General features: G+C 38.3%; 1 protein-coding gene across 3 annotated transcripts in view; it reads right to left on the bottom strand.

Annotated features, from left to right (window-relative positions):
• The window catches only part of PRSS12 (serine protease 12), an 83,216-nt gene that overhangs the window by 37,604 nt on the left and 18,712 nt on the right, over positions 1-26,900 (bottom strand). For 2 of the 3 annotated variants that reach the window (XM_040237399.1, XM_040237400.1), the window contains exons 2-5: positions 13,942-14,092; positions 6,606-6,784; positions 4,439-4,580; positions 1,189-1,385 (exon numbers count right to left, since the gene is read on the bottom strand). In XM_040237399.1, coding sequence (XP_040093333.1) covers positions 1,189-1,385; positions 4,439-4,580; positions 6,606-6,784; positions 13,942-14,092 — 669 coding nt within the window. Of the gene's footprint in view, positions 1-1,188; positions 1,386-4,438; positions 4,581-6,605; positions 6,785-13,941; positions 14,094-20,189; positions 20,368-24,852; positions 24,992-26,900 lie in introns of all 3 variants that reach the window. The other variant, XM_040237401.1, reaches the window with a different exon arrangement.

The following is a 26,900-nucleotide window of genomic DNA, read 5'->3' as shown; positions in this document are numbered from 1 at the left end:
TTCTTTACCACTGTGCCACCAGGGAATAGTTAATACTGTGGGATTCAATATATCCCATTATTTTACAATATGAAGATTCCAGCTTCACAGTCTCAAAACAGGAGGATATAAAAGGGGCTGACTCAAGCCTGAGGTGAGACTTAAGGACCACCAGTGGTTATTTCAACATTTATGTACCAAAAAATGCATGCATAGATACAAACAGAGCTATGGTAGAGTCCTGGCAAGTCTTCTGAATATCTCCCTCTATACTTTTCATTCATATTTATTTTGGCCTCCTCATCAGATGTTAAGTCTGTCGAGGATATATAATAGTTGCTCTCTGCTCACAAAAGGACCTTCATCTAAGAATATTTAAGGTCTTCTCTGTAGCTCAAATGGTAAAGAATCTGCCTGCAATGCAGGAGACCCAGGTTGGACTCTTGGGTCGGGAAGATCCCCTGGAAAAGGAAATGGCAAGCCACTCCAGTATTCTTTCCTGGGAAATCCCAAGGACAGAGGAGCCTGGCAGGCTACAGTCCATGGGGTCGAACAAGTAGGACACTGAGTGATTAACATTACACATGAATATTTTAGACTGTTAAATGAGCTAAGTACCTTTTATCTGACTATAAGTCTGAAGAAATTTGGAATGAGGGGGTAATAAGTGATGCTGATGGGTTTTTAGTAACAGGGTATCTTAGAAAGATAGGTAGGCTGTTAACTCCAATGAATCCACCTTGGGGGCCAGTGAGAAACTTGAAAGATCTATGTTAGGACACAGCAATGGCTGGCTAGCAAGCAATGATTGACAAGGCCTCAGGACTAAAGGCAAATGAATCATGGAGGGTGGGAAAGAGACCTACTGTTTTGTTCTGATTTATTTTCAATCCTTTCTCAAATAGTTCATTAGAATTCAAGGTAAATGAGAGGCAGAATAGGTATCTAATCAGTTGGGGAATGGACATTGCAGTTTCTTTCTTCCATCTTTCAGATAAATGAGAAACGTAGGCTCATGGGTAGAGAAAAATTAGGAGTAAAATTTTGTAACATTGGTGGGAAGACTCAAAAGACTATTTTTCTCTGAAATAAAATTACTAAAAATTAGAGCATCTGGGAAAATAGACGTTTTGAAAAGCCAGAGACCAGTGGCTAGACGTGCAGTGGCTACTGGAATATGAAAAGTCAAGAGCTGTGGCAGGACCTCACCGAGGGAGACTCTGAATCCGTTCCCGCCGGGGTAGCAGGAGATGCCAACATCTTCCCGATGGCTGCAGTCATGACTTCCCCACGGTCTCCGCGAACACTGAAGGAAACTGGCTTCCTTTCCTGAGCAACTGACGCCATCCAGCCATATGGGTCCCATGCTCTCTCTAAAGTGGTTTGCAGAGGCTTGTTTGCCATATCTGTGGCAATAAAGCAAACATGCACACAACTGCTGTCTCTTGTTTCAAGGAACCACAAACCATAAAACAAGCAACTCATTAAGTGTCATGACTTCAGAGGCTAAATATTTGTTCTTTCTTCTATCCTGAGAACTCAGTTCTAACAGCAGTGTTCACTACATCACATACTTTGATGATCCAGGAATGGGGGATCCTGGTGGGCTGCCGTCTATAGGGTCGCACAGTCGGACACGACTGAAGCGACTTAGCAGCAGCAGCAACAATGTTTGATTGAATGGGTAACAAGCAGATAATTAATCCTATTCCCCCAACCATTCTTGTGTTTTGTCTACAATTTAACCCACCATCCAGAGAGAATGCAGACAGATAAATGTCAAATTCCTGACCGTGGAAATAACACAATGCACCAGAAAGTGAGAACTCCTGTATCAGCCTCTAAAAGCCTTCTGAGTGCATTTGATTTCATTAGCTCTCTAAGCCCCTTTCCTATCCTGTCTTCCAAAATAAACCGTGTGAAGAATTTCCAGGAGGTTCAGTGGTTAGGACTCCACACTTTCACTGCCAAGGGTTGCAGGTTCAATTCCTGGTAGTGGAACTAAGATACTGAAAGCTGCATGATGCAGTCAAAGGAAACAAACAAAAAATAAAAACAAAATGTATGTATTGGTTCAGTGATTTCTCAAGAATCATTCCAATCCATGATGAAACTTGGATTTTAATCCATCAAAATCAGAGTAACAACAGTGCTTTTTATAAGGTTACATAAATCTGACTTTTTAAACTTTCAGGAATTATATTTGTGTTTCAACTGACTTTGTCACACTGCCCTACTGAAAAACCCCAAGTGTATTATAATATATATATATATACACATTGTAGAAATAGGAAAGATCCACAAAATTAAAAATTAGCAAATAAGTCAATCTCTACCTTCGTTCATTTTCTCCCCAGTTTGGTTCTTTTGTTCTGTAAAATCCAAACAAACCTCCAGAAATCCCTGAGCTAAAAGATATCTGAAGTGTCTTTCAATTGGTCTCTATAAATAATTAAACTCTAACTCATAAATTTTATGTTAGTCACTTCCATTCCATTTTATTATTTCTGTACTAAGAACATGAAGAGAGCTTTCAGTCTGAAAGATGAATTTTCCTAATTTTTTCCCATGCACTTATTTATTAAATTTATTTAATATGATGAACATTTCAATAAATTAAAACAATGCAACTTTCAATGTCATTCTAAGACTTCTATTTTGCTGATTAATCGATTCTTAGCTACAAAAGTAATTATCCTAAATTCCATACTGCTATCACTTTCAACTTACACCAGGTTTCCACAAAATGCAGCAATCTGATTATATCCATTCATGTCCATTATGTAAGAGACAGCAAGAGGCCATTTTACTTTGGGATTTTGTTTGTATGAAGAAACCCAGAGTTCACCCTCTTTTTTACTCCAAAAGAGCATTCTCTTTCAGAAATCCTCTGTAAACTAAAATGTAAATGTAGCAGGCGCCTATTCTATCTTCTAATGCAATCACTTAGAATTTTAATAAATATTGAGAACACTTTCAGAACCATTAAGTTCTGATACTCTGTATATGCAAGAAAAACTGAATGTATCTGTGAAACAAAATAAATAAAAAATAGAGAAAAAAAATCAGTATTTATTCAATTGTTTTCACTAATAAGGAAAAATATGAGAACAGTAAACAATATTTTTGAATTTTTCTAAACTTGCGAAAATGGGATACAGTTCTCAGACTAACAGAGATTTACTCAGATGAAATGGCATTTTAAAGTAATTCTTATTAATTAAATATCAATATTTATTTGGCTAGCATGTCATAGCCCTTGACCTCATAATTATAATTAACTGCACTGCTCATGAAAATTCAAAATATTTGTCAGTCTCATACATCTATACCTTTGTGATGTCATTATTTATAACAGGAAAATTTAAACTAATTTAAATTTAAGTAAATTATAATATGAACATCATCAGTTATGTTATCAAAAATTATGACTACAGTAATATAAAGGAAAAAAGTGAATAGTAAAATTATATATCTACTACTAGAGCTGTTACAAAGTTATACACAAGTTTTAATAATGGAAAAATTTGGGGTAGTTTTTTATTTTCTCTTTTTCCAAACCTCTAAAATTTTATATTACTTTTACAACTTTAAAAATATATGTTTAAACATAGCTTGAATGTTTAGTTTCAATGAAAGCATATTAAGTTTTAATAAATATTTGCAATTAATTCTATCTGAAGCTGAAATAATATAATTTTGCTTATTTCTTTTAAACATCAGACAATTACTTCAAGTATGACATAAAAATAGGGAAAATAAGAAAGAATGGGCATTCATAGGCTTCATTCAGATATTAGCTCAAAGGCATCATTTGCAATTACTTCAAGCAACTTAAGTCTTTACTCTGGAATGCATTATGTGTGTGACATGAAATATATTGCTCAAAGTGTGATACTCAGTTTTCAGGAGAATGAGGTCAAGGGTGAGTTCAAAAGGTCATCTCATGACAAGAAAGCTGTTTTTCTCAAATAAAAGTGATAATTATCATCACATTATGAGAAAGGAAATAATGTAATACCAAAGAATTTGACATTGAACTTCTCTGCAATTTTAAACACAGTGATGTTATTACTAACAACATCCAAGAGCAGCAATGCATCAGAATACAGCTGATCATTCACAGCATAGTCTTACTGAAATAGACAGAACGGGACTTAAAAATCATTCATGGCTCCAACCAGTTATTCAAGAAGAGGGGTGGTGGCAGGAAAGGCAAATGAGATAAACAGCAAGATATGGTTATTTATCATCAAAGAGAATGTTATTGTTTTTTAATTGCTGAACTTCCATATATAGATAGGTAGATAAGAGGGGTAGGAAGGTAGGTAGAATAGACAGGTAGATAATGATTGAGAATATATATTGTTAGTATTAGAGACATTACAAGTAAGGGTAAAAAATAAGACTTTTAAAAACACAGCTTGGCATTAAGCTATCTTGTATCAATAGATCTTACTTAAATCCCAGCTGCCGGCAAACCACATAGGTATTAAGATCAGTCCAGCCATCATTACAGACAGTCCCCCACTGTCCTCTGTGATACACCTCCAGGCGACCCTCGTGGCCGCCTTCACCACCTGCAAGTCTGATGACGCCATCTGCGACAAGAAGGAGACACGGAGACTGAGCAAATCATGACCAGAAAAGGCAGAGCAACATTTTAATTTCATGAGAAATATCATCCTACCCAGATCTCCCTCTAGGCCTTTTTTTAAACTCCTACTAGAATTGTCCTTGGTAGCTCAGACAGTAAAGAGTCTGCCTCCAATGCTGGAGACCCGGGTTCAATCCCTGGGTCGGGAAGATCCCCTGGAGAAGAAAACAGCACCCCTCTCCAGGATTCTTGCCTGGAGAATCCCATGGACAGAGGAGCCTGGCGGATTACGGTCCATAGGGTTGCAAAGAGTTGTTCACAGCTGAAACGACTAAGCAAACAAACAGAACTGTGCTCAGTGATCTGAGATCATTAATGGGATTGTTTCTGAACAAAGTCATAACACATATCTGTCCTAACAAAATACTTTCCCTTTTATTTGTATTCCTGTGTCTAAGTTGAAAAATATACCCTGATATAATTCCAAAGTAATTATTTAGATTTCTCCAGATTAAATAATACTTGGGAAATTTCTTACAGCTTTAATCTCCTTAAGTATGAGCAATATTTGTCATTTAAATTTAAAAAGCATAAAAACACAGTAACTTGGAAATAGCTGAAAAATTTAACTGTGAATGAAAAATAAGCTCTTCTGGTTAAAGAGTGATCAATCATGTCAAAGTATTTATTATTATTCCTTAGGCATTCATAAAGGATTCCTTGATGGCTCAGATGGTAAAGAATCCACCTGCAATCTAGGAGACCCAGGTTCGATTCCTGGGTCAGGAAGATCCCCTGGAGAATGGAATAAAAACTGGGGTGCACGTTTTGCCTTTGTTCTTTTATCGATAATACAAATCTAAATTGAATCTTCTGAAATTAAATGAATACTTAATTCCCAGAAAATCCTGTAAAGAGCTTCTAAGCATATACACAATATAAGATTCATTCCCCAAAACACATAAAAGGCCATTTCCATCCAAAATAATCCAAACACTGTCCCTCCTCCCAAATGGAATACATAAATAATCTTGGGGGAAAGTCATCCTTTTCATGAATCTCTGGGATCATTCAAAGTAAATTAAGGTCTCCTAGCAATAGAATTATTATTAATGTAAAATTTCACTGTTTGCAAAGCATTGTTACACCTGTTACCTCATTTGACCACCCCAGCAATACTACAAGACTTTCCTCATTTGAAAGAGGAGGAAATGGAGGCTCAAGAAGATAAAGTGCTCTGGCTTACAATCTGGTATAAATTTTCTATTTATTTTGTGTATGAATGGGTTATTCTAATAAAACAACAGTGTGTACAGAACTATGTAACTAAAAAAGTAGACCTTCAGCATTTCACAGTCTCTCAGAAGTATTTCATTTGACTTTTTTAAAGAAATATTAAAGCCCTAATTTTTTTCTTCAAGCTCTTTTTGCTGTAGAAACAACAGATTTGTGATGACCCAACTTCTCTTGCACGTCCATTTCTCTCTTCTTCCCCCCAAACATTTAAGTACATACACATACATTCATTTGCACTCAGACATGTCCTTCTTGCAACACAAGACATAGCTTGACAAGCATGCTGTGATTTGAAACAGTCTGAATATTCAGCACAGCAAAGGTTAACCTGGTTCTTTAATAGTGTGCTTTAATCAAAATCCCATCAAAATAGTTTACCAGCTATAAACACATTCTGAGAGTCAAGACAGGCTAATAAATGAATGGACTAAATATATAATTATAATACCTAATGTCCTAAATTTATCATTGCACACTGACTACTGGGTACTATATATTGCAACAAGATCATATGTTCTTAATTACTTTATAGGATTGTGTAGCTTTCTACTGAAAAACTCAGAAATATCTATAAATAAAGAGATAGCATTTTAATATACATATATATTCTTTTTATGTCTTATTTGGAGGATTTGTAAGTTCATTCAGTAATATTAGCTAAATTGAGGAGGGAAGTTAAGCCCAAATAGGGGTGAAGGCAAGAGTGGCTAGGTTGACAGGGTGAAGTTCCTACCTGTTGGAGGGGTACAGGACACTCCAGCATCTTCTTTATGGTCACAGTTATGCTCTCCCCAGGAACTCTTTGGACACTGCTCAATAGAAAGCTCATTCCCGGTGCAGCGTACCTCATCCAACATTACTGGGCCAGACCCTTCCCCAAAATACGCCTGATTCCATGCTTTGGCAATGCCACTGAACAAACATAAGAACATAAGTCAGATCAAAGGTTAGTCTGACCTGTTTCTTCTTTTGCCTCTGGCAAAGGTAAACTTACAATTAATTTATAATTTTCCTTATCAGTTCACTCCATTGTAGCTATCTTGGTCCATAAAGTACCAAATAAGAATGAAAGAGCTACAGCTAGAATCTGGGGCCCTGATGACTGTGGAACCGCTGTACCAACCTTGTCATCTCTGGTCTCCAGAGAGAGAAATAGACTCTTGTCTTTGTTGTTGTGGTGAGTCACCCAGTCATGTCTGACCCTTTGCGACCCCATGGACTGTAGCACACCAGGCCTCCCTGTCCATCACCATCTCCCGAAGTTTGCCCAAGCTCATGTCCATTGCAACAATGATGCTGGCCAGCCATCTCATCCTCTGATGCCCTCTTCTCCTTCTGCCCTCAATCTTTACCACCATCAGGGATTTTTCCAATGAGTCAGCTGTTCACATCAGATGACCAAAATACTGGAGTTTCAGCTTCAGCATCAATCCTTCCAACAAGTATTCAGGGTTGACTTCCCTTGAGATTGACTGGTTTGATCTTGCTGTCCAAGGGACTTTCAAGAGTTTTCTCCAGAACCACAATTTGAAGGCATCAATTCTTTGGCGCTCCGCCTCCTTTATGGTCCAGTTCTCACAACCGGACATGACCGCGGGAAGACCATATCCTTGACTACATGGACCTTTGTCGGCAGAGTGATGTCTCTGTTTTTCAACACACTGCCTAGGTTTGTCACAGCTTTCCTGCCAAGTAGCAAACATCTACTGATTTCATGGCTGCAGTCACTGTCCACAGTGGTTTTGGAGCCCAAGAAGAGGAAACCTGTCACTATTTCCACCTTTTCCCGCCTCTACTTGCCATGAAGGAATGGGGCTGGATGCCAGGATCTTAGCTTTTTTAATATTTAGTTTTAAGCCGGCTCTTTCACTCTCCTCCTTTGCCCTCATCAAGAGGCTCTTTAATTCCTCTTTGCTTTCTGCCATTAGAGTGATATCATCTGCATATCTGAGGTTGTTGATGTTTCTCCTGCCTATTTTGATTCCAGCTTGTAACTCATCCAGCCTGACATTTCTCATGTCTTGTTTAAGCCACGGTTATTTTCAGTTCTCTGTTGCTCATGGGCAAACATCTCTTCACTCAAATTTATTTGACTAAATTTACTTCTCTCCCAATTCAAAGTGATATCATATTCTCTAGAACCCCAGATTTCAAAGAAGAAGATCATGTTTGCCTGTCAAAATGATAAATGACTTCAGAAATTGCATCTTCAGCCCTTTTTAGCCATTTAATTCTTAGACTAGAGTATTTATACTTTTAGTTTGCTTTCCAAGATACTGCATTTATTCCCCATTATTTAAGTTGCCTTTTTCTCCTTACATTATAACTACCTTGAGAATTTAAAACCAAAACAGGAATGCAATTTTGATTTATGTAATTCAAATTTTACTATCCAGAAATAAGGTTTTATTGGAACAAAGCCACACTCATTCCCAAATTATTGTCTGTGGCTGCTTTTGCACAACACAAAAGCTCAGTGGAGTAATTGGAAAGTCTACAGTACTCACTATCTGTTCCTTTACGGAAAATGTTTGTTGACCCTTGCTCTAGAGGAAAGAGATTAATGAAAGCAAATATGGAAACTGATTTAGGGAACACTGAAGGCTGGAGAATGGAAGCAGAGGAGACAGGATGACTAATGCAGGTCACGGGGAAGCCAGAGAGGAAAGCTTTGGAGAAAGGCAGATTAACCGTCTCCTTGGATCTCTGCCCTGTGACAATTGCTAGAAAAGAAACAGATCTGTTAAAGACAATTTCAGTGAGTATAATTCCTGGAGGCAAGATTAGGTGCTAAAATAAAACCAGGGACCAATATGAGAGAAAATAAAATTTGATCCCATACTCAGAAACAAAAAATAAACTCCAGATGGTTTAAAAATCTAAATAGAAAGAAGGAACTAAAGAGAGGAAGGATAGAAAGAGGAAGACAAGATGACTAAAAAGTTAATATAATGCAATGAAATAATAAGAACATAGTTCTTGTAACCTTGGTAATAAGGGAATTTCCTGAGCAAAATTTAAAAAAAAATGTAAAAAAATGTGACAAATCAGAAAACAAAGACTAAAAAAAAGTTAAACTTATAAATTTGAACTATTGTATAGCAAAATACACCACAATCAGATCAAAAGGCAAAGTAGGTGAAAGATATATTTGTAAAATATAACAGCAATCAAAGAAAAAAAATTCTTAGAAGTAAATAATCATAATTTATTATTATCATAATGAAAGACAAAATGACCAACATCAAAAATAGGGTAACGGAGAGAAACAAGCTATTTACAGAAGAAGAAATACCCATGGCCACTGAGCATATGGTAAGATACTCAACTTACAATAATGAAATTAAAACAGTAAGCATGCATTTTTACATGTCCTTAAAATCCTTTGCACTAAAAATCTAGGCTAAAAGATTAAAAACTAAAGCCTTTCTATTCCCAAGAAAAAAATAACAAAGGTAAAATACTCATTACTTGGGAGTAACTTGAGGCAGGCTGGACAGCGTAACTGAAATACATCGCATTTCAAATATGTCAAAGATGTGGTAGAGGTTCTAGGAAAAAGCAAAAGGCCCGATTAATAGCCTCTAAACTGTGTTCCTTCCTTAAGGGAGAACACTAGATGGGCGATCAGAAGCCCGGGACAGTGACTCTGGGGAAAATTATCGATGTTACAATGCAGCCTTAAAACATCATTTGGGTGTTTTATTTTATTCCTTATGTATCTCCATATTTTCCATTGTTGACAACCATTATTTTAATGATCACAAAAATGTTTAATTAAAATAAACTAATCAGAAAAATTAACGCAATAAATTCAAGAACCAAAACAAAACAAAAAAACACTAACTAGGAAACCATGATGTAAAACAAACTAGGTTTCCCAGCTAATTTTTGAGTTTATTAAAAATTAAGATGATATTTATAAATACACACAGTCCTTCAGCCTATTTCCTGGTGCCCTGGACTGTACTGGCTTTAGGGGGAATACCAAAGAAATGGATGACCCTGCCCTTCAAGAGATTGTCTAAGACCAGGGAGAGCAACGTGAAACTCATGGTTTGTTAAAGGCTAATAAGTGCTCTGTAAATCTGATAAAGTTGTGTGTTCCCCTCCCTTCCCTTATGAGAAGTATGTCCACACCAGCCCTGGCAGTTCACTTGTAGTAAGAGTCCCAGTTTTACTACTTTCTCACCCTCTGACCACAGAATAAATTTGTAGAATAGGGGCTCTCTGATATAATACATCGACTTATTAGGTTATTTTATGCAAAGTTGTTTGACCTACATAGCAGCAATCCCCAATAAACACTGAACTGATCCTATGTCTGACCCGTATCCAAACATTCCAAAACCTATTTAGCTAATCTGATTGTATTCATATAAAATTTGTCTGCTTTTCATAGAAAAATAGCAAATAAAAAGTACCACCTGACTAACTCAATCCCTGGATTTAGCTACTACTTTGAATAGACCAAGAATTGAGTTAGGCAATTCTATTGTATAAAAAGAATTACTTGTTAGGTTATAAAAGATTGGTTCTTTGACTGCAAATATCATTTTGTGACACATAACATTTGGATGAAAACTTCAATTTTACTGGTCAACAGTCCATATTTCTTTCTGGAAAATAATCCCCTCTATCTCCAATAATGACATTTTGAAGTATACTGAATGATTACTGTATGCCAGACACTGGTCTAACAGCTTCAAACGTATTAACTGTTTCAATCCTCCCTACAACCCCATGATGTTATTATCCACTGTTTACAGATAAGGAAACTGAGGTGCAGAAGTTAAACGATTTCCCCAGCATTGGAAATGGTAACCCACTCCAGTGTTCTTGCCTGGAGAATCCCAGGGATGGGGGAGCCTGCTGGGCTGCCGTCTATGGGGTCGCACAGAGTCGGACCCGACTGAAGCGACTTAGCAGCAGCAGCAGCAGCAGCAGATGGTAAAATGTGTCTGGCTTTAGAGCGGACTCTGAAACACTTTGCTTTCTTTCAGTCTCGTGGAGCATTTTCAGTGAGGTGTCTGCGGCACATTAACATACAGTCTGTCTAAAACATACTCATCATCAGTTTCCTTCTACAGTAAACTTTTCTCTCTTGACTTCCCTACTTCTTTCAGCCTGTGTTCATATTTATTCTTATTAATACCTGCCTATTTTGCAAACAGTGTAACATGAAAGGAAAAATCCTACTTTGGGAGCCGTAAATCTCAAGATTCCGGTCCTCACTCACAGTATAATTTGGGGACTTTGAGTAATCTCAGAGAGCCTAACTTTCTCTTCTGTTAAATAAGGCCTCTTTTCTGCTCAATAATTTGACATACCAATAATGTTTGTAAAATATTTTTAAAATTAATAAGCAATAAAATAAGAGAACAAATAAATATTTTTAAAGAGTAGGAGAAGAATTTTTATTTTGACCACTGAATAATATGGTTCTGTAAGATAATTTTATAGCCAAAAAAAACCTAAGAAGAAAAAGTGTTCAAAATTTTTAAATTCTTATGTAAATTATGGCATATCCACAGAATAAAATATGATGTCACAGTTCCTTGAGCAGCTACGCTTTTAAGAGTTCTGAAAGACATAGGAAATGCTTCAATGTTAAGTGCACAAAAAGAACCCCAATTAAAATGTCTCTACCTGAAACTTCACTGCATATGTATGCATTCTCAAGTTCAATTTTCTAACACTTGGCTGCTTCCTTTCCTGATCCTCATGTTTCTCTGAGTTCTGGGTTAATCAAATTTAAATATCTTGAGTACGGTTATTCCTTTTGTGTTTTAGGAAGCTTGCCAGCTACCAAAATCTACAGCCACCATTAAAAGATGAGGGTCAACAAAGACAGCATCTCACAAAGAAATTGTAACCAGTACTCCAGGGAGGCATAATATAGTTTCCCTTTGGGAATTCAACAAAGCAAGTACCACTGAGAGGAAACCTGTAACATTAAAAATTATTTCATCTGAAAGTACTGTGCCTTTAAGTGAGCAAAACAAATTCTAGAGGAAGAGCAGTTGCAGAATACTGCTGTACTGCCAGCTTATGAGAGAAGTATCAAACCAAAGGAAAGAAAAATGAAGCAAATAAACAGCATCAGCTCAGAGCCTAGGGTACTTATAATAAAAAATAAATCTCCACCAAGCTGGATTGTTGGTTATTACACAGGCTTGTGGAAGATCACTGCTGTCTTGAATATTTGAAGACAGTTTTCCTTTTCACCACTTCTCTAAACACAAATCTCCTCATACAGAAGATAGCGATGAGCAAATGCTTGAGAAAGATGTAAACACTTTACTCAACCCACACATATGTTCAACATTAATATAGTCTTCCCTGTGATTCTATCTCTACATTCTTTCCAGGTAGTAGACTATTTGTCAACACAGTCTTTGTTTAAGAACTGTTTATGTAAGTGGGAAAAAAAATCTTGGCTCTCAAGAAAGAACTCTACATTACAACATGAATTTTTAGAATCACTTTTACAACTATGAAAGTGAAACTGTTAGTTGCTCAGTGGTATTCAACTCTTTGCGACCCTATGGACTACAGCCTGCCAGGCTCCACTGTCCATGGAATTCTCCAGGGAAGAATACTGGAGTGAGTAACCATTTCCTCCTCCAGTGGACCTTCCCAACCCAAGAACTGAACCCACATCTCTTGAGTATCCTGCATTAGCAAGTGGGTTCTTTACCAGTAGCACCACCTGGGAAGCAAATACTTGAGTGATGTTTATCTAATTAAACTTTTGGATCTAGCCTCCCATTTCAGAAGTTACAAGAACCAGAGGAATAAGCTAACTGACACCAGGAGGAAGAAATGAGACCAATCCAGAAGGTACGATATTCTACAAAACAACTGGTGTTCTCTTTGGTCTCTGCAACAAGTCAGTGTTAGGAAAAACAAGAGAATGTTCTGGATTAAAAGACTGGGGATATAACATTCAGATGCACCACAAGGCCCTGGGCTAAGTTCTGCTACAGAGAAACCATCTGCCAAGGACATGGTGGGAACACCTATGGAAATTTGAATATGACAGGATATCAAACAATGTAAGAATGATTACCTCTTACATTAGTTGTGATGATAATCTGGCTATGTAGGACAATGTTCTTATTTTTAAAAGGTGCACACTGAAGTATTTAGAGGTAAAATGTTGAAAAATCTTTATTTTGTTTTAAAATACTTTAATATTAACCTACAGTTTTGAAAAAGTGTGAGGGGGTCAGTTGCAAAAACAATTGCATAAAAATTACAGTTCAAGGTTCAAAACTCATGCTCCAGCGTCAAAGACTTTGCTTAATTGGACAAAGTGAAACAAGAACTGAGAAGTTTTCATTTTGAGAAGTCTCCACATCAACCCACCGCTACCTGCCACAACATGCTAAATAATTTTTTTTCAAATTTAAAGTAAAATATCAACTTTCAGAAGATCTGCCAGTATAATTTGAGAGAAACTTTTAGGCCTGCTATACCAATGCTCAAAATCACTAAAGACAAGGATCAGAGGATTCAAAATTATAACATACTATTCCAAAGTAACCATAACTAAAGCAACATATAATATTGGTTTTCTGTCTTTATTCTACAAGCTTCATTGCCATATCCTGCACAGGAATTATTTCCTTTGAACATTAATAAACATTCTTTGTTCTAAGCACAACCTAACAAATAAGGAAGCAATGGTCAAAAGTTTAGACAATATTTGGGGGAAAGAAGTTGAACTTCAGTTAAAACCTCACAACTAATTTCATCATATGACTTTGTTAAGTTACTGTGGTTGACCATGCTAGTTACTACCTGGGTCCTATAAAGGCTCCTAATAAAAAGTGGTAAAAAGCTTAAGATTCTTAAGGATACAAAATCAGTTGAATTCAGATACAAACAGGTTAGATCTATAGGTATACAGACATTCTCTTCAAGGACACTACAGGCAAATACAATGATCAAAAAGGTGGCTTTTTCTATTTGTTCAAAGAAATGTGCAATTTAAACACACCTACCTTTGGGTATGGAAGTAATAAACTTAGAAATGTAAGCAAAACAAAACAAGAACAACCAACCTCAGACCCAGCTGCCTGCAGACCACTTCTGCATCCGCATCATCCCACTGGTCGTCACAGACTGTCCCCCACTGACCAGCATGGTAGACCTCCACTCGGCCCTCACGCACACTGCTCCCCCCAACAAGGCGCAGGCTGGGGAACGCAGGGCCTGCAATATGAAATTAACAACAAATTAAACCTACACATTTACACTGAGAAGATCAGTGTAGAAGATCAGGTATATTTTATTTGTTTGCCATTCTCAATCATAAAGTTATATTTAATAAGCCACTTCAGCGATATGGACATATCCACGCATGTCTAATATATTTTATGATAATCTCAACTGATTAAAATCCTCCAACTTGAATTACACTCATACAAATAGCTGTCAAGAGGAAGCAGTCTAAATTCACTTTTCCCCGAGGACCTCAGAAACCAGAAAAGACACACTCAAAAACTGCAGTTATTGGAAATCCATTTGATTTTTATGGTATTGTGGGGGGTAGCATTGATTTTTTTGTTTACAGTAACTTGAGCATTACCAACATGTAATTATTAAGAATGGCACTTATATCTATGACATACTTGCTTTCAGAACAGAGATATTTTTACACTTGTAGAGATCAAGTCAAAGTTTACATTATCACATTATAAGAAGCTGGTGGACATCGCAGCCAGTACCTTCAAAAAAACAATACTGAAGATTCATTTGTGTATGAATCAATTCATTCTCTGTGAAGAATACCAGAGGCTTCCCCATGCAAATTCCCTATTATAGTCTACAATACCCTTATCTAGTTTCATCAGGTTTTTCATTTTTCTCTCTTTTTCTTAGTCTAGAATTGAGGACACAGGGAACGCCTTTCCCTTTCACTCAAGTACTTCAGATACCCAGCTATGTAGAAGGCTTGTAATAAATATTTGTTGACTGACTGGATTGGCAAGCAATGACTAAAAGCCTAGAAAGAATATCCCAAACAATGAAAAATAACTATCGATATCCATTCCTTCAATTCTGTTTCTTAAACAGCTATTAGGCAGAGAGGCACTGCACAAATGCTACCCCTTAAGAAGTATATTGCCTTGGGATATGGACAACATGAGCACAGACAGGAAACCACTGGGAAGACCCTGCAGGAGTTCAGGTGCAGAAGGTGCTTGCCTACCACTGGGGGAAATTAGGGCATCTCTTCAAAAGAAGCTGTAGCTAAGAGGGCCAAGATGATGGATGGGACTTCATAAGTTAGACATAAGGGATGTGCAGTTCAGACAAAATGAACCGAATGAACAAAAGCAGAGAAGCACAAAGCTGTATGTGTTTGGGAAACAGGCCCTCTAATTTTTCTAGAATAAAGAATGTGAGATGGTCAAAGGTTCAGAACAGGCGGGGTCCCTATTAGGAAATTTAGTTTTATCTTTTGCCAAATACGCATCATTTATCCACATGAAATATGCTTCTAATTCCTCCACAGTATAAGCAGCTATCAATAAATGGTATTTGGACATTCATATTTATATTCAAATATCACACCAGAGAAGGGATTTAGATTAGTGAACATGTACATCTGCTCACATTCTGATATTTGTAACACAGTTTTCTTATGTAAGTCAACTAGCACTTGTATTGGAAAAAGATAAAGGTAGGTTTAATAAATATAACTGTTCTCAACATTATATAGCAGCTTCTTATAATTAATGATTGCACAATTATAAGAAACCTAAATTTACATGTTATTATGTTTATTTTTCTTTTAAGAAGCTTGCAAAATATTGAAACAAACCAATGGAAACAACATAAATTTCTTAAATTATTATATCCTTCTCTGCCTCTCCTCTCCCCACTTCCATGGTAAGCTTGGAGAAAACAGAAAAACAAAAAAATTTAAGAGGAAATTTAAAATTATCTACAACCTAGAACCATTATGGCATAATTACCTTACATTTTTAAAAATGTTGTGCTTTATTTTTAAATGTAGTTTTCCCACTGGTTGTATAAGTGTTTGTGAAAATATTAAGAAGCTCAAAGACAAAATTTAGTCACCATCTCACATCTTCCCAACAAATACATGCACAAAAAAAATCATTTGAAAGAAATTTCAGTGAAGTAGTTGACTCATATTTAACTTATGGATAAATAAAACTCCCAGACATTTTCATTTATATCGATATTTCCTATGTCCAATACTTAGATACGATCTTCTACTTTGTAAGTGTTGGAAAAGTGCTACATGCCAAGATGCCAAATGTAAATTCCAAACTAAAAGAAAGTTTTAATATTAAAGGTCTGCTGCTGTGCCTTAAGATAGACTCAGTGTTTGCTGATTTGAGCTATTTGTTTTCATATTCTCATTTAATTTACCACAAAAGCATATTTTTTCATTCCCACTTCTAATTTTATCTCAACCTTTGATATATATATATGCTTGCACCAACCTTAAATTTATCTTTGCAGCCAGAGTATAAACAAGTGGATAGATTATAGAGAATGGAGAGCTTTTTTTAAAAAAAAAAAAAAAGAGTAGACAGAGATCCTGAAAAAAAGGATTGTTTTCAAAATTTTACTTACTTCACTACTTGAAAAATGTTAACATATTTTACCGGTTAGGTTGAACACAGAATACAAGCAATATCTACAAAAAGCAGTGCACCGTTGAGCCCGATTCAGAGCATCCCTGATGTAGCAAAGTGTAAACATGTATTTGCCAAAGGTAGGATTACCAAGAGGTGGAGAGGCAAAGGAAGAAAAGGAAAAACTTACAAGACATAAAGCTTTGGAATGCACCTTCCACCCACAAAAGGACTGCAGCTCTCCAAGCACGCCCTTGTATGAGATCTTGCACCACTTCCATTTGGTCTTCCAGTCAGTTCATAGGAACGACCCTACCTTGGATCTTCCTATGTTTTGCAGAGAGAGCATGTCAATTCCTTCCCGGATACTTGTACTCAATCAGAAACCACTGCCCTCGGCTGTCTGCTGGCATTCTAAGACCTGGGACACCTGATCACACTGCTATCTCTAAGAAAATCCAAAAAGGTATGATAGCCACAGGTTGTGGTCACACGTTAAAACAACCATGGACCCCAGAAAACCCACCCACCACTGTGAAACTAAAAGCCTAGAAAGAATATCCCAAACAAGGAAAAATAACTAGCAAAGGGAGCTTCTCCGGCTGCTTCCGTTCACATGATCATACACACATCTGTATACTGAAACCATATAGTAATCACCAATGCTGCAGATGGTGACTGCAGCCATGAAATTAAAAGATGTTTCTTCCTTGGAAGGAAAGTTATGACCAACCTAGATAGCATATTAAAAACCAGAGGTATTACTTTGCCAACAAAGGTCCGTCTTGTCAAGGCTATGGTTTTTCCAGTGGTCACGTATGGATGTGAGAGTTGGACTCTAAAGAAAGCTGAGCACCAAAGAATTGATGCTTTTGAACTGTGGTGTCCATCCTAAAGGAGATCATTCCTGAGTGTTCATTGGAAGGACTGATGTTGAAGCTGAAGGTCCAATACTTTGGCTACCTGATGTGAAGTGCTGACTCATTTGAAAAGACCCTGATGCTGGGAAAGACTGAAGGCAAGAGGAGAAGGGGACAAGAGAAGATGAGACGGTTCAATGGCATCACTGACTCAATGGAGATGAGTTTGAGTAAACTCCGGGAGTTGGTGATGGACAGAAAGGCCTGGCATGCCACAGTCCACTGGGTTATGAACAGTTAACCACAACTGAGCGACTGAATTGAACTGAGTGCCTATGACATCATGCATAGAAGCAGCCCTTATCCAAGGTAGCGATTTGTTTTATGGAATGTGCTATCTTCAAAGGAGAACACTAATAACTATGATTCTATTCTATTCTATAAAGTGAAAATATTTTGTTGTAGTTGCTGTATTTTATTTTTGGTTTCAAGATGATTTTTAACTTGATTCCATCACAATTTTTCATTACCCAAATAAGTGTTTCATATACAGTATATAACAATCATATAAACAAATTAGATTAAAACAGAAAATATGTGAAGTGAGGTCAGGGCTTCCCAGGTAGTCCAGTGGTTAAGAGTTTGCCTTGCAATGCAGGGGAGACCAGTTCAATCTCTGGTCTGGGACGATCCCACATGCTAGGGGACAGTTAGGCCCAAGCTTCACAACTATTAAAGCCTGCATGCTCTAGAGCCTGTGCTCCACAGCAAGAAAAGCCACCTCAATGAGAAGCCCGTGCACTGCAACTAGAGAGTAGCCCCTACTGCAACGAGAGAGAGCCCGTGCACAGCAGTAAAGACTCGGTGCAACCAAAAAATTTTTTAATCAATACAGTGAAAATGAGTATACTACCCAAAGCAATCTACAGATTCAATGCAATCCCTATCAAGCTACCAAGGGTATTTTTCACAGAGCTAGAACAAATAATTTCACAATTTGTATGGAAATACAAAAAAACTCAAATAGCCAAAGCAATCTTGAGAAAGAAGAATGGAACTGGAGGAATCAACCTGCCTGACTTCAGGCTCTACTACAAAGCCACAGTCATCAAGACAGTATGGTACTGGCACAAAGACAGAAATATAGATCAATGGAACAGAATAGAAAGCCCAGAGATAAATCCACACACCTATGGACACCTTATCTTTGACAAAGGAGGCAAGAATATACAATGGAGAAAAAACAATCTCTTTAACAAGTGGTGCTAGGAAAACTGGTCAACTACTTGTAAAAGAATGAAACTAGAACACTTTCTAACACCACACACAAAAATAAACTCAAAATGAATTAAAGATCTGAACGTAAGACCAGCAATTATAAAACTCCTAGAGGAGAACATAGGCAAAACACTCTCGACATAAATCACAGCAGGATTCTCTATGATCCACCTCTGAGAATACTAGAAATAAAAGCAAAAATAAACAAATGGGACCTAATTAAAATTAAAAGCTTCTGCACAACAAAGGAAACTATAAGCAAGGTGAAAAGACAGCCTTCAGAATGGGAGAAAATAATAGCAAACGAAGCAACTGACAAACAACTAATCTCAAAAATATACAAGCAACTCCTGCAGCTCAATTCCAGAAAAATAAATGACCCAATCAAAAAATGGGCCAAAGAACTAAATAGACATTTCTCCAAAGCAGACATACAGATGGCTAACAAACACATGAAAAGATGCTCAGCATCACTCATTATCAGAGAAATGCAAATCAAAACCACAATGAGGTACCATTTCACGTCAGTCAGAATGGCTGCGATCCAAAAGTCTACAAGCAATAAATGCTGGAAAGGGTGTGGAGAAAAGGGAAGCCTCTTACACTGTTGGTGGGAATACAAACTAGTACAGCCACTATGGAGTACAGTGTGGAGATTCCTTAAAAAACTGCAAATAGAACTGCCTTATGACCCAGCAATCCCACGGCTGGGCATACACATCGAGGAAACCAGAATGGAAAAAAACACGTGTACCCCAATGTTCATCACAGCACTGTTTATAATAGCCAGGACATGGAAGCAACCTGGATGTCCATCAGCAGACGAATGGATAAGAAAGCAGTGGTACATATACACAATGGAGTATTACTCAGCCATTAAAAAGAATACCTTTGAATCAGTTCTAATGAGGTGGATGAAACTGGAGCCTATTATACAGAGTGAAGTAAGACAGAAAGAAAAACACCAATACAGTATACTAATGCATATATATGGAATTTAGAAAGATGGTAACAATAACCCTGTATGCGAGACAGCAAAAGAGACACAGATGTATAGAACAGTCTTTTGGACTCTGTGGGAGAGGGAGAGGGTGGGATGATTTGGGAGAATGGCATTGAAACATGTATAATATCATATATGAAACGAATCGCCAGTCCAGGTTCAATGCAGGATACAGGATGCTTGGGGCTGGTGCACTGGGATGACCCAGAGGGATGGTACGGAGAGGGAGGAGGGAGGGGGGTTCAGGATAGGGAACACGTGTACACCCGTGGTGGATTCATGTTGATGTATAACAAAACCAATACAATATTGTAAAGTAATTAGCCTCCAATTAAACTAAATTTAAATTTAAAAAAAACTGATTTCAAATGTAAATCGAACTGTTAGATGAATTCCTTTGAAGACTAATTAGATTGTTGATAGACCATGATGATTCAGACTCAAGTCTGTATTTAAACGCTTAAGAAAACATTTAACTAAGACACGTTTTTCATCTGGAATGCTGAAAACAGAATAAAAGTAAAGCAAGAGAATAATTTTATTTTTTTTTTAGCATGGGAAAAGCTACACAGGACAGCAGCTGCCATCTTCTCAGAACACGCCCCGCCCTGCCAGATGTCTCTTTCACAAAGCAGTATATTTTCTTCATCTCCTCGGCAACGGACATTGCTCCAATAAATGGGAATAAGGCCCAGTTCAGAAAACGGGGTTCGTTTTGCGACTCCTTTTCCTCTGGAAGTACAATGCTCAAGGTTAGGTTGATCAAATGTAGGCTAACTTTTATCAAAGTGCTAAGGTTTTATAAAATGGAAGAAATCAATAAAGGTGGATGTGGAAGAAAAAGACAAACATAATGGATTATGAACATTTCAAGGAAAGCAAAACATTAGATCAGAAAGATTACCTATGGCAATCTTTCTAATTCACCTTGAATGACTAATGCAAGGCATGTGCCTTTATCTACAGCTGATTTTACAAGAAAATGGGCAAATACTACAGACATAAAACAGGAGTCTGGATGGTTATGTGGAAGAAGTGTGTCTGTCCTGTGATCTAGGGGGACTTGGATTGCAGTCAGCTGCAAATTACTCTAACATGTCTCAAAGTCCTTCCTTCTGATACATGTAAGAAGTCTAGATGCTTGAAGAGTCTTTCCTACTCCAATATTTTACGCTGTCATTTCTGAAACAATTATTATTACCACACCTAGGCAAGGTAATATCAAGAGAGACAATCCATTCCCATTTAAAAAAATTTTACATATATATAATAGTATTTGCTAGCAAGACTTTGAAATCAATTAAGATAACGCATCTAGTCTACATACTTTTAACCTCTGATAGGTACAATACTGAAATTAAATTTTTAAAAGATTAAATGCTTATCTGAATAACATGATGATCTCTAGAACTGTCTCCATGCGACAGCTTCCATTAAGCCAAAAATAAATATTTGGGGTGTATCTAAAATGTGAATCTCTCTTGACAGCAATAAAGCCAGGTTGCTCTGCCCTTATTTGAAATTCTCTTGTATTAATGGACTACTAAGAGATGATTTTCCAGGCAAGAGCTCTGGAGTGGATTGCCATTTCCTTCTCCAGGGGATCTTCCCGACCCAGGAATCAAACCCGGGTCTCCTGCATTGCAGGCAGACCCATTACCGTCTGAGCCACCGGAGCATCTACTAAGAGATGAAGGAATCAGATCAGCTTATTTGAAGTTTATGTTTGCAGAGAGGTAGTTTACATTCTTTTATCAATCAAGAGAATCTCTGTAATTCACATCTCCACTACAGAGCTTGTTTGTAATTGGCGTACAGTTGATTTACAATGTTGTATCTGCTGTACAACAAAGTGAATCAGTTATGCATATACACATACCCATTCTTTCCGCGGTACAAAGAAGTGAATCAGCTATGCCTATACATATATCCCTTCTTTTTTAGATTATTTTCCCATATAGGTCATCACAGAGCACTGAGTAGAGTTCCCTGTGCTATAAAATAGGTACTTCTTAATTATCTATTTTATAATAGTAGTGTGTATATATGAATCCCAATCTCCCAATTTATCCCTCCCTACTGTTCCCCCTTAGTAATCATAAGATTGTTTTCTACATCTGGTAACTGTATTTTGTAAATAAGTTCATTTGTACCATTTTTGTTTTTTCTGATGTCAGTCTCATAGAAACTTTCATTCTTCCCTGATTTTCAGGAATAACAAAAGCACAGGGAGAAAGGCACATGAAGGAAGATACTGACACCAGCTGACAAATTTGTTACACCGTCAGGCTGTCAAAGAAAAAGCACCAAGCCAACATTCTTTGTGACTTGCCCACCAGCCAAGGACTGTTTGCCAGACAAAATACCAGAGATAAAATCAGTAATTAACATGCTAACAACCATAACTCTTTGTAGGCTCTCCCCTTCGTCTGGCTTTTATCCTGATTTATTCCAACCCTCACTGTAAAAAATTAGTGAAGTTGTTGCTTAACCTAACTAATCGTTTAGTTAACTAATTGTTGTTTAGTCGCTAAGTCGTGACTCTTTGCAATCCCATGGACTGTTCCTCTGTCCATGGAATTTCCCATCAAGAAAACTGGAGTGGGTTGTCACTTCCTTCTCCAGGGGCTCTTTGTGACCTAGAGATAGAACTTGAATCTCTTGCACTGGCAGGCAGATTCTTCACTGATAAGACACCAGGGAAGCTTAATTAAGTATTGTTGTTGTTGTTCAGTCGCTCAGTCATGTCCAACTCTTTGAGACCCCAAGGACTGTAGCACACCAGGCTTCCCTTTCCTTCACCATCTCCAGGAGCTTGCTCAAACTCATGTCCATTGAGTCAGTGATGCCATCCAATCATCTCATCATCCCCTTCTCCTCCTGCCTTCCATCTTTCCCAGCATCAGGGTCTTTTCCAATCAGTCAGCTCTTCACATCAGGTGGCCAAAGTACTGGAGCTTCAGCTTCAGCATCAGTCCTTCCAATAAATACTCAGGGTTGACTCCCTTTAGGATTGCCTGGTTTGATCTCCTTGAATCTAAGGGACTCTCAAGAGTATTCTCCACACCACAGTTGGAAAGCCTCAATTAAGTCTTACATTAACCCTATTTGCTACTCTAATAGAATCAAAAGTCTGAACAAAACTGAAGCCCTCAAGGTTCGCCTGTACTAAATACTAATTTCCCACCTTCCGAGTGAGAAGACAGGAGACGTGCAAATTAAAATTCTTACTGATTTGACTGCAGTGGACTAACCTTTTCATTTGTGTCATCACATTAGATATTACCACTCATTGATTATTAATCTAAAATATTTGCAAATGGAAAGGTTTTCTTTCAGGCCTTTTAACCTTTATTTTTTCATAATAAGATATTTTCCAAGCTTTTTAAAGATCCTTGGTGATAAAAGTCAAGAAAAATATAGGGCATGTATACTTGGAAAAAATAAATGATACATAAAAACAGAACGATAACAACAAAAACAAAACCATTCATTCCAAAATGGAAACTTCTGCTCCTGGGAAACCCCTTGAAACAAAGCATAAAGGTACTGGGCATGGTGGGAGTCAGTGTACACCAGTCCATTTTAAGGAGAGTGCCTAGGGTCAGCCTGAAGGCATGAGGAAGAGAGGGTGAGAGAGGATGAGATGGTTGGATGGCATAGCTGACTCAATGGACATGAGTTTGGATAAACCCCAGGAGTTGGTGATGGACAGGGAGGCCTGGCGTGCAGCAGTCCATGGGGTCGCAAAGAGTCAGACATGCCTAAGTGACTCAATTCAACTGAACTGAGGATGGAAGGAAGGGCCAGCAGCTTCCCAGGATGACGGGTGCTGCTGGGCCGAGGGAGTTGCCATTTCTTACAAAATCTTCTCGGTGCAGAAACCTATGTCCCAGGATATCACACCTTACCCAGCATGGGATGAAACTGCAAATGAACTTCACCTTCTACACATACACGCAACAGTGGAATTTGTGGGTGGCTCAAAGTAGAAAGACAAAAGCAAATGACAGCAACCACAGGCTGCACAGGCTACTGGGAAAATAAAAATCTTAGGACCCAATTCTTTGTTTCCTGGCACTGAAGAATCTGATTGTTAAATCAAAGACCAAAAGATGCTTTTATTTTTGGACCTCTTAGCTTCTGCCCATTTCCTAGTCAGTTCAGTTCAGTTCAGTTGCTTAGTCGTTACTCTTTGCAAACCCATGGACTGTAGCATGCCTGGCCTCCCTGTCCATTGCCAACCTCTGGAGTTTACTCAAACCCATGTCCATTGAGTTGGTGGTGCCAACGAAGCATCTCATCCTCTGTCGTCCCCTTCTCCTCCTGCCTTCAATCTTTCCCAGCATCAGGGTCTTTTCAAATGAGTCAGCTCTTCACAGGAGGTGGCCAAAGTATTGGAGTTTCAGCTTTAGCATCAGTCCTTCCAAAGAACAACCAGGACTGATCTCCTTTAGGATGGACTGGTTGGATCTCCTTGGAGTCCAAGGCACTCTCAAGAGTCTTCTGCAACACCACAGTTCAAAAGCATCAACTCTTCGGCGCTCAGCTTTCTTCACAGTCCAACTCTCACAGCCATGCATGACCACTGGAAAAACCATAGCCTTAACTAGACGGACTTTTGTTGGCAACCACGCCTCCGCTGAAGACTCCTGGACACTCACGGGCAAGTCTGGGTCAGTCTCTTGTGGGGTCGCTGTTCCTTTCTCCTGGGTCCTGGTGCACACAAGGTTCTGTATGTGCCCTCCATGAGTCTGTTCCCCAGTCCTGTGTAAGTTCTGGCGGCTCTATGGTGGGGTTAGTGGTGACCTCCTCCAAGAGGGCTTATGCCACACCCAGGGCTGATGCCCCCAGAGCCCCTGCCCCTGCGGCAGGCCACTGCTGACCCGGACCTCTGCAGGAGACACTCAAACACAGCCTGTCTCAGTCTCTGTGGGGTCTCTGGGTCCTGGTGTGGACAAGGTTTGTTTGAGCCCTCTGAGCATCTCTGGGAGGTATTTCCTAGTCAGCAGGGGTAGTAACAAGTGAAGTGCATTTGTATGTAAAGGAACTCACTCCTCCCATTGGGGGCCCTTTCTTTAAAAGTCTTCTGCGAGAAGTCAGTGAGGAATGGGAGAGGAGGAGAAGAAGGAGATAACCTCTCCAAGGTAACGGCTGGGGGCCAGCACCCCCTTCAGGTATCAGCAGACAGATTCAGTCAAGGACGAACAAACTCACCCTAGCTGCAGCTGGTGACAAACGACTGAAGCATCAGCGTCGTCCCAGTGGCTGCTACAAATGGCGCCCCAGACTCCATTCTCATATACTTCTACTGTGCCTTCAAAGGCGCTTTTGCCACCACGAAGCCGGACTGACCCTAAATGGAAAAGAATCCCCACATCCTTGAATAGAACATAACCGTTTGAACGTACTGAACAAGTCCTCGGGTAACATGCTGAGAGAGCCAGGCTTCCACTGTTCACAGCAAGTCCTTCTTTCTTTAAATGAGGATTTAGCAGGCTCTTTTTTTTTTTTTTTAATTAACATCCTGATGTCAATGCTAAGGATACTTTCTTTTTTAACCCAGGCAAACAGAAGTCCCAAGGGAAAAAGTGGAAGACTGCGACTAATGGCTGATATTGCATCGTACACATTTGATTACATCACATATGAAGTTCTTATCACTTATATATCACTTTCCATCTTCACGAGAGGTCATAGATTTAAAAAAAAGAAAAAAGAAACAAATACAATGCTGTTTATAAGTTACCTGTTATTGGCTGTTGTATCTTCCTTCTGTTCTTCCACTAAAGAAGAATAAATGTTTTTCCCCTTTTAGCCTCTACCAGTAGTTGTGAGAAGTCTAAAGATAATGTCTAAGACAAATTTCAGAAAGGTGTTAAGGGTCAGAAATATTGTCTAATGTTGGGCTTAGGGAAATTGCCCCTAGGGAGAGTGGTGTGGTGTAACTGAACGGCCCTTGAACTTCACTTCTCTTTACATAGCATCCCCACTCAGCTGCTCCACAGTCCATAATTTGAGTCATTCTTCTCAGTCTTAAAAGAGTCAAAAATTTAAATTAGAGCATCCCTGGGAAGATAATATTTTAAGTCTTATCCCTTAACTGTGGATCAAAGTGGTTACTAGGCTTACTGTGGTGATTATTTCATAACATATGCAAATTCCAATCACCATGCAGTACATCTGAAACCAACATAATAGCGTACATCAAATATATTTCAGGGTTTTTTTAAGTGTGCATCAAAGGACTACATTTCTCTTCTCAGTGGCACTTTTTAGAGTCAGTTCTGAGGCTGCAGTTGAGACGTGCAGAGGTGGACTCAAACTCAGACAACTCAAAAATTTCATAAAAGTCTGTGAAAAGTCACTTAAGATGACCTTTATTTCATAGGTAAAGAAGTTAAGAAATTAAATTTTACTAAAAATTTCTGGCACATTTTATGTATTTCAAAGGAATCTATGGCTTTATAATTATTTTTCAAAAATAATAGATTCTAAATCCATTCATTTCATTTGCACTAGCCTAGATATCTATCACTATTATTTTCCACACAATCATCCTTAAAAAATGTAACTAAGAAACACATATCCTATCTCTCACATATCCTATCTGTCATGTCATTTAATTCAAACAAGAGGCAAGAACAAATGGAGGCAAAGTTGCACTGCCAAATCCCGATTACTCAAGAGAGAACGTGGGCGTGCATCATTCATACAGCAGATAATCTAAAACTCATTCATATATATTCTCAGTTCAGTTCAGTCACTCAGTCGTGTCCAACTCTTTGCAACCCCATGAATCGCAGCATGCCAGAACTCCCGTCCATCACCAACTCCCAGAGTTTATCCAAACTCATGTCCATCGAGTTGATGATGCCATCCAGCCATCTCATCCTCTGTCGTCCCCTTCTCCTCCTGCCCCCAATCCCTCCCAGCATCAGAGTCTTTTCCAATGAGTCAACTCTTCGCATGAGGTGGCCAAAGTATTAGAGTTTCAGCTTTAGCATCAGTCCTTCCAAAGAACACCCAGGACTGATCTCCTTTAGAACGGACTGGTTGGATCTCCTTGCAGTCCAAGGGACTCTCAAGGGTCTTCTCCAACACCACAGTTCAAAAGCATCAATTCTTTGGCGCTCAGTCTTCTTCACAGTCCAACTCTCACATCCATGCATGACCACTGGAAAAACCATAGCCTTGACTAGACAGACCTGTGTTGGCAAAGTAACATCTCTGCTTTTTAATATGCTATCTAGGTTGGTCATAAC

Source organism: Oryx dammah, unplaced genomic scaffold (assembly GCF_014754425.2).
Source record: "Oryx dammah isolate SB20612 unplaced genomic scaffold, SCBI_Odam_1.1 HiC_scaffold_3, whole genome shotgun sequence".
NCBI lineage: Eukaryota > Metazoa > Chordata > Mammalia > Artiodactyla > Bovidae > Oryx > Oryx dammah.
This window is presented reverse-complemented; position numbering and strand designations above follow the sequence as displayed.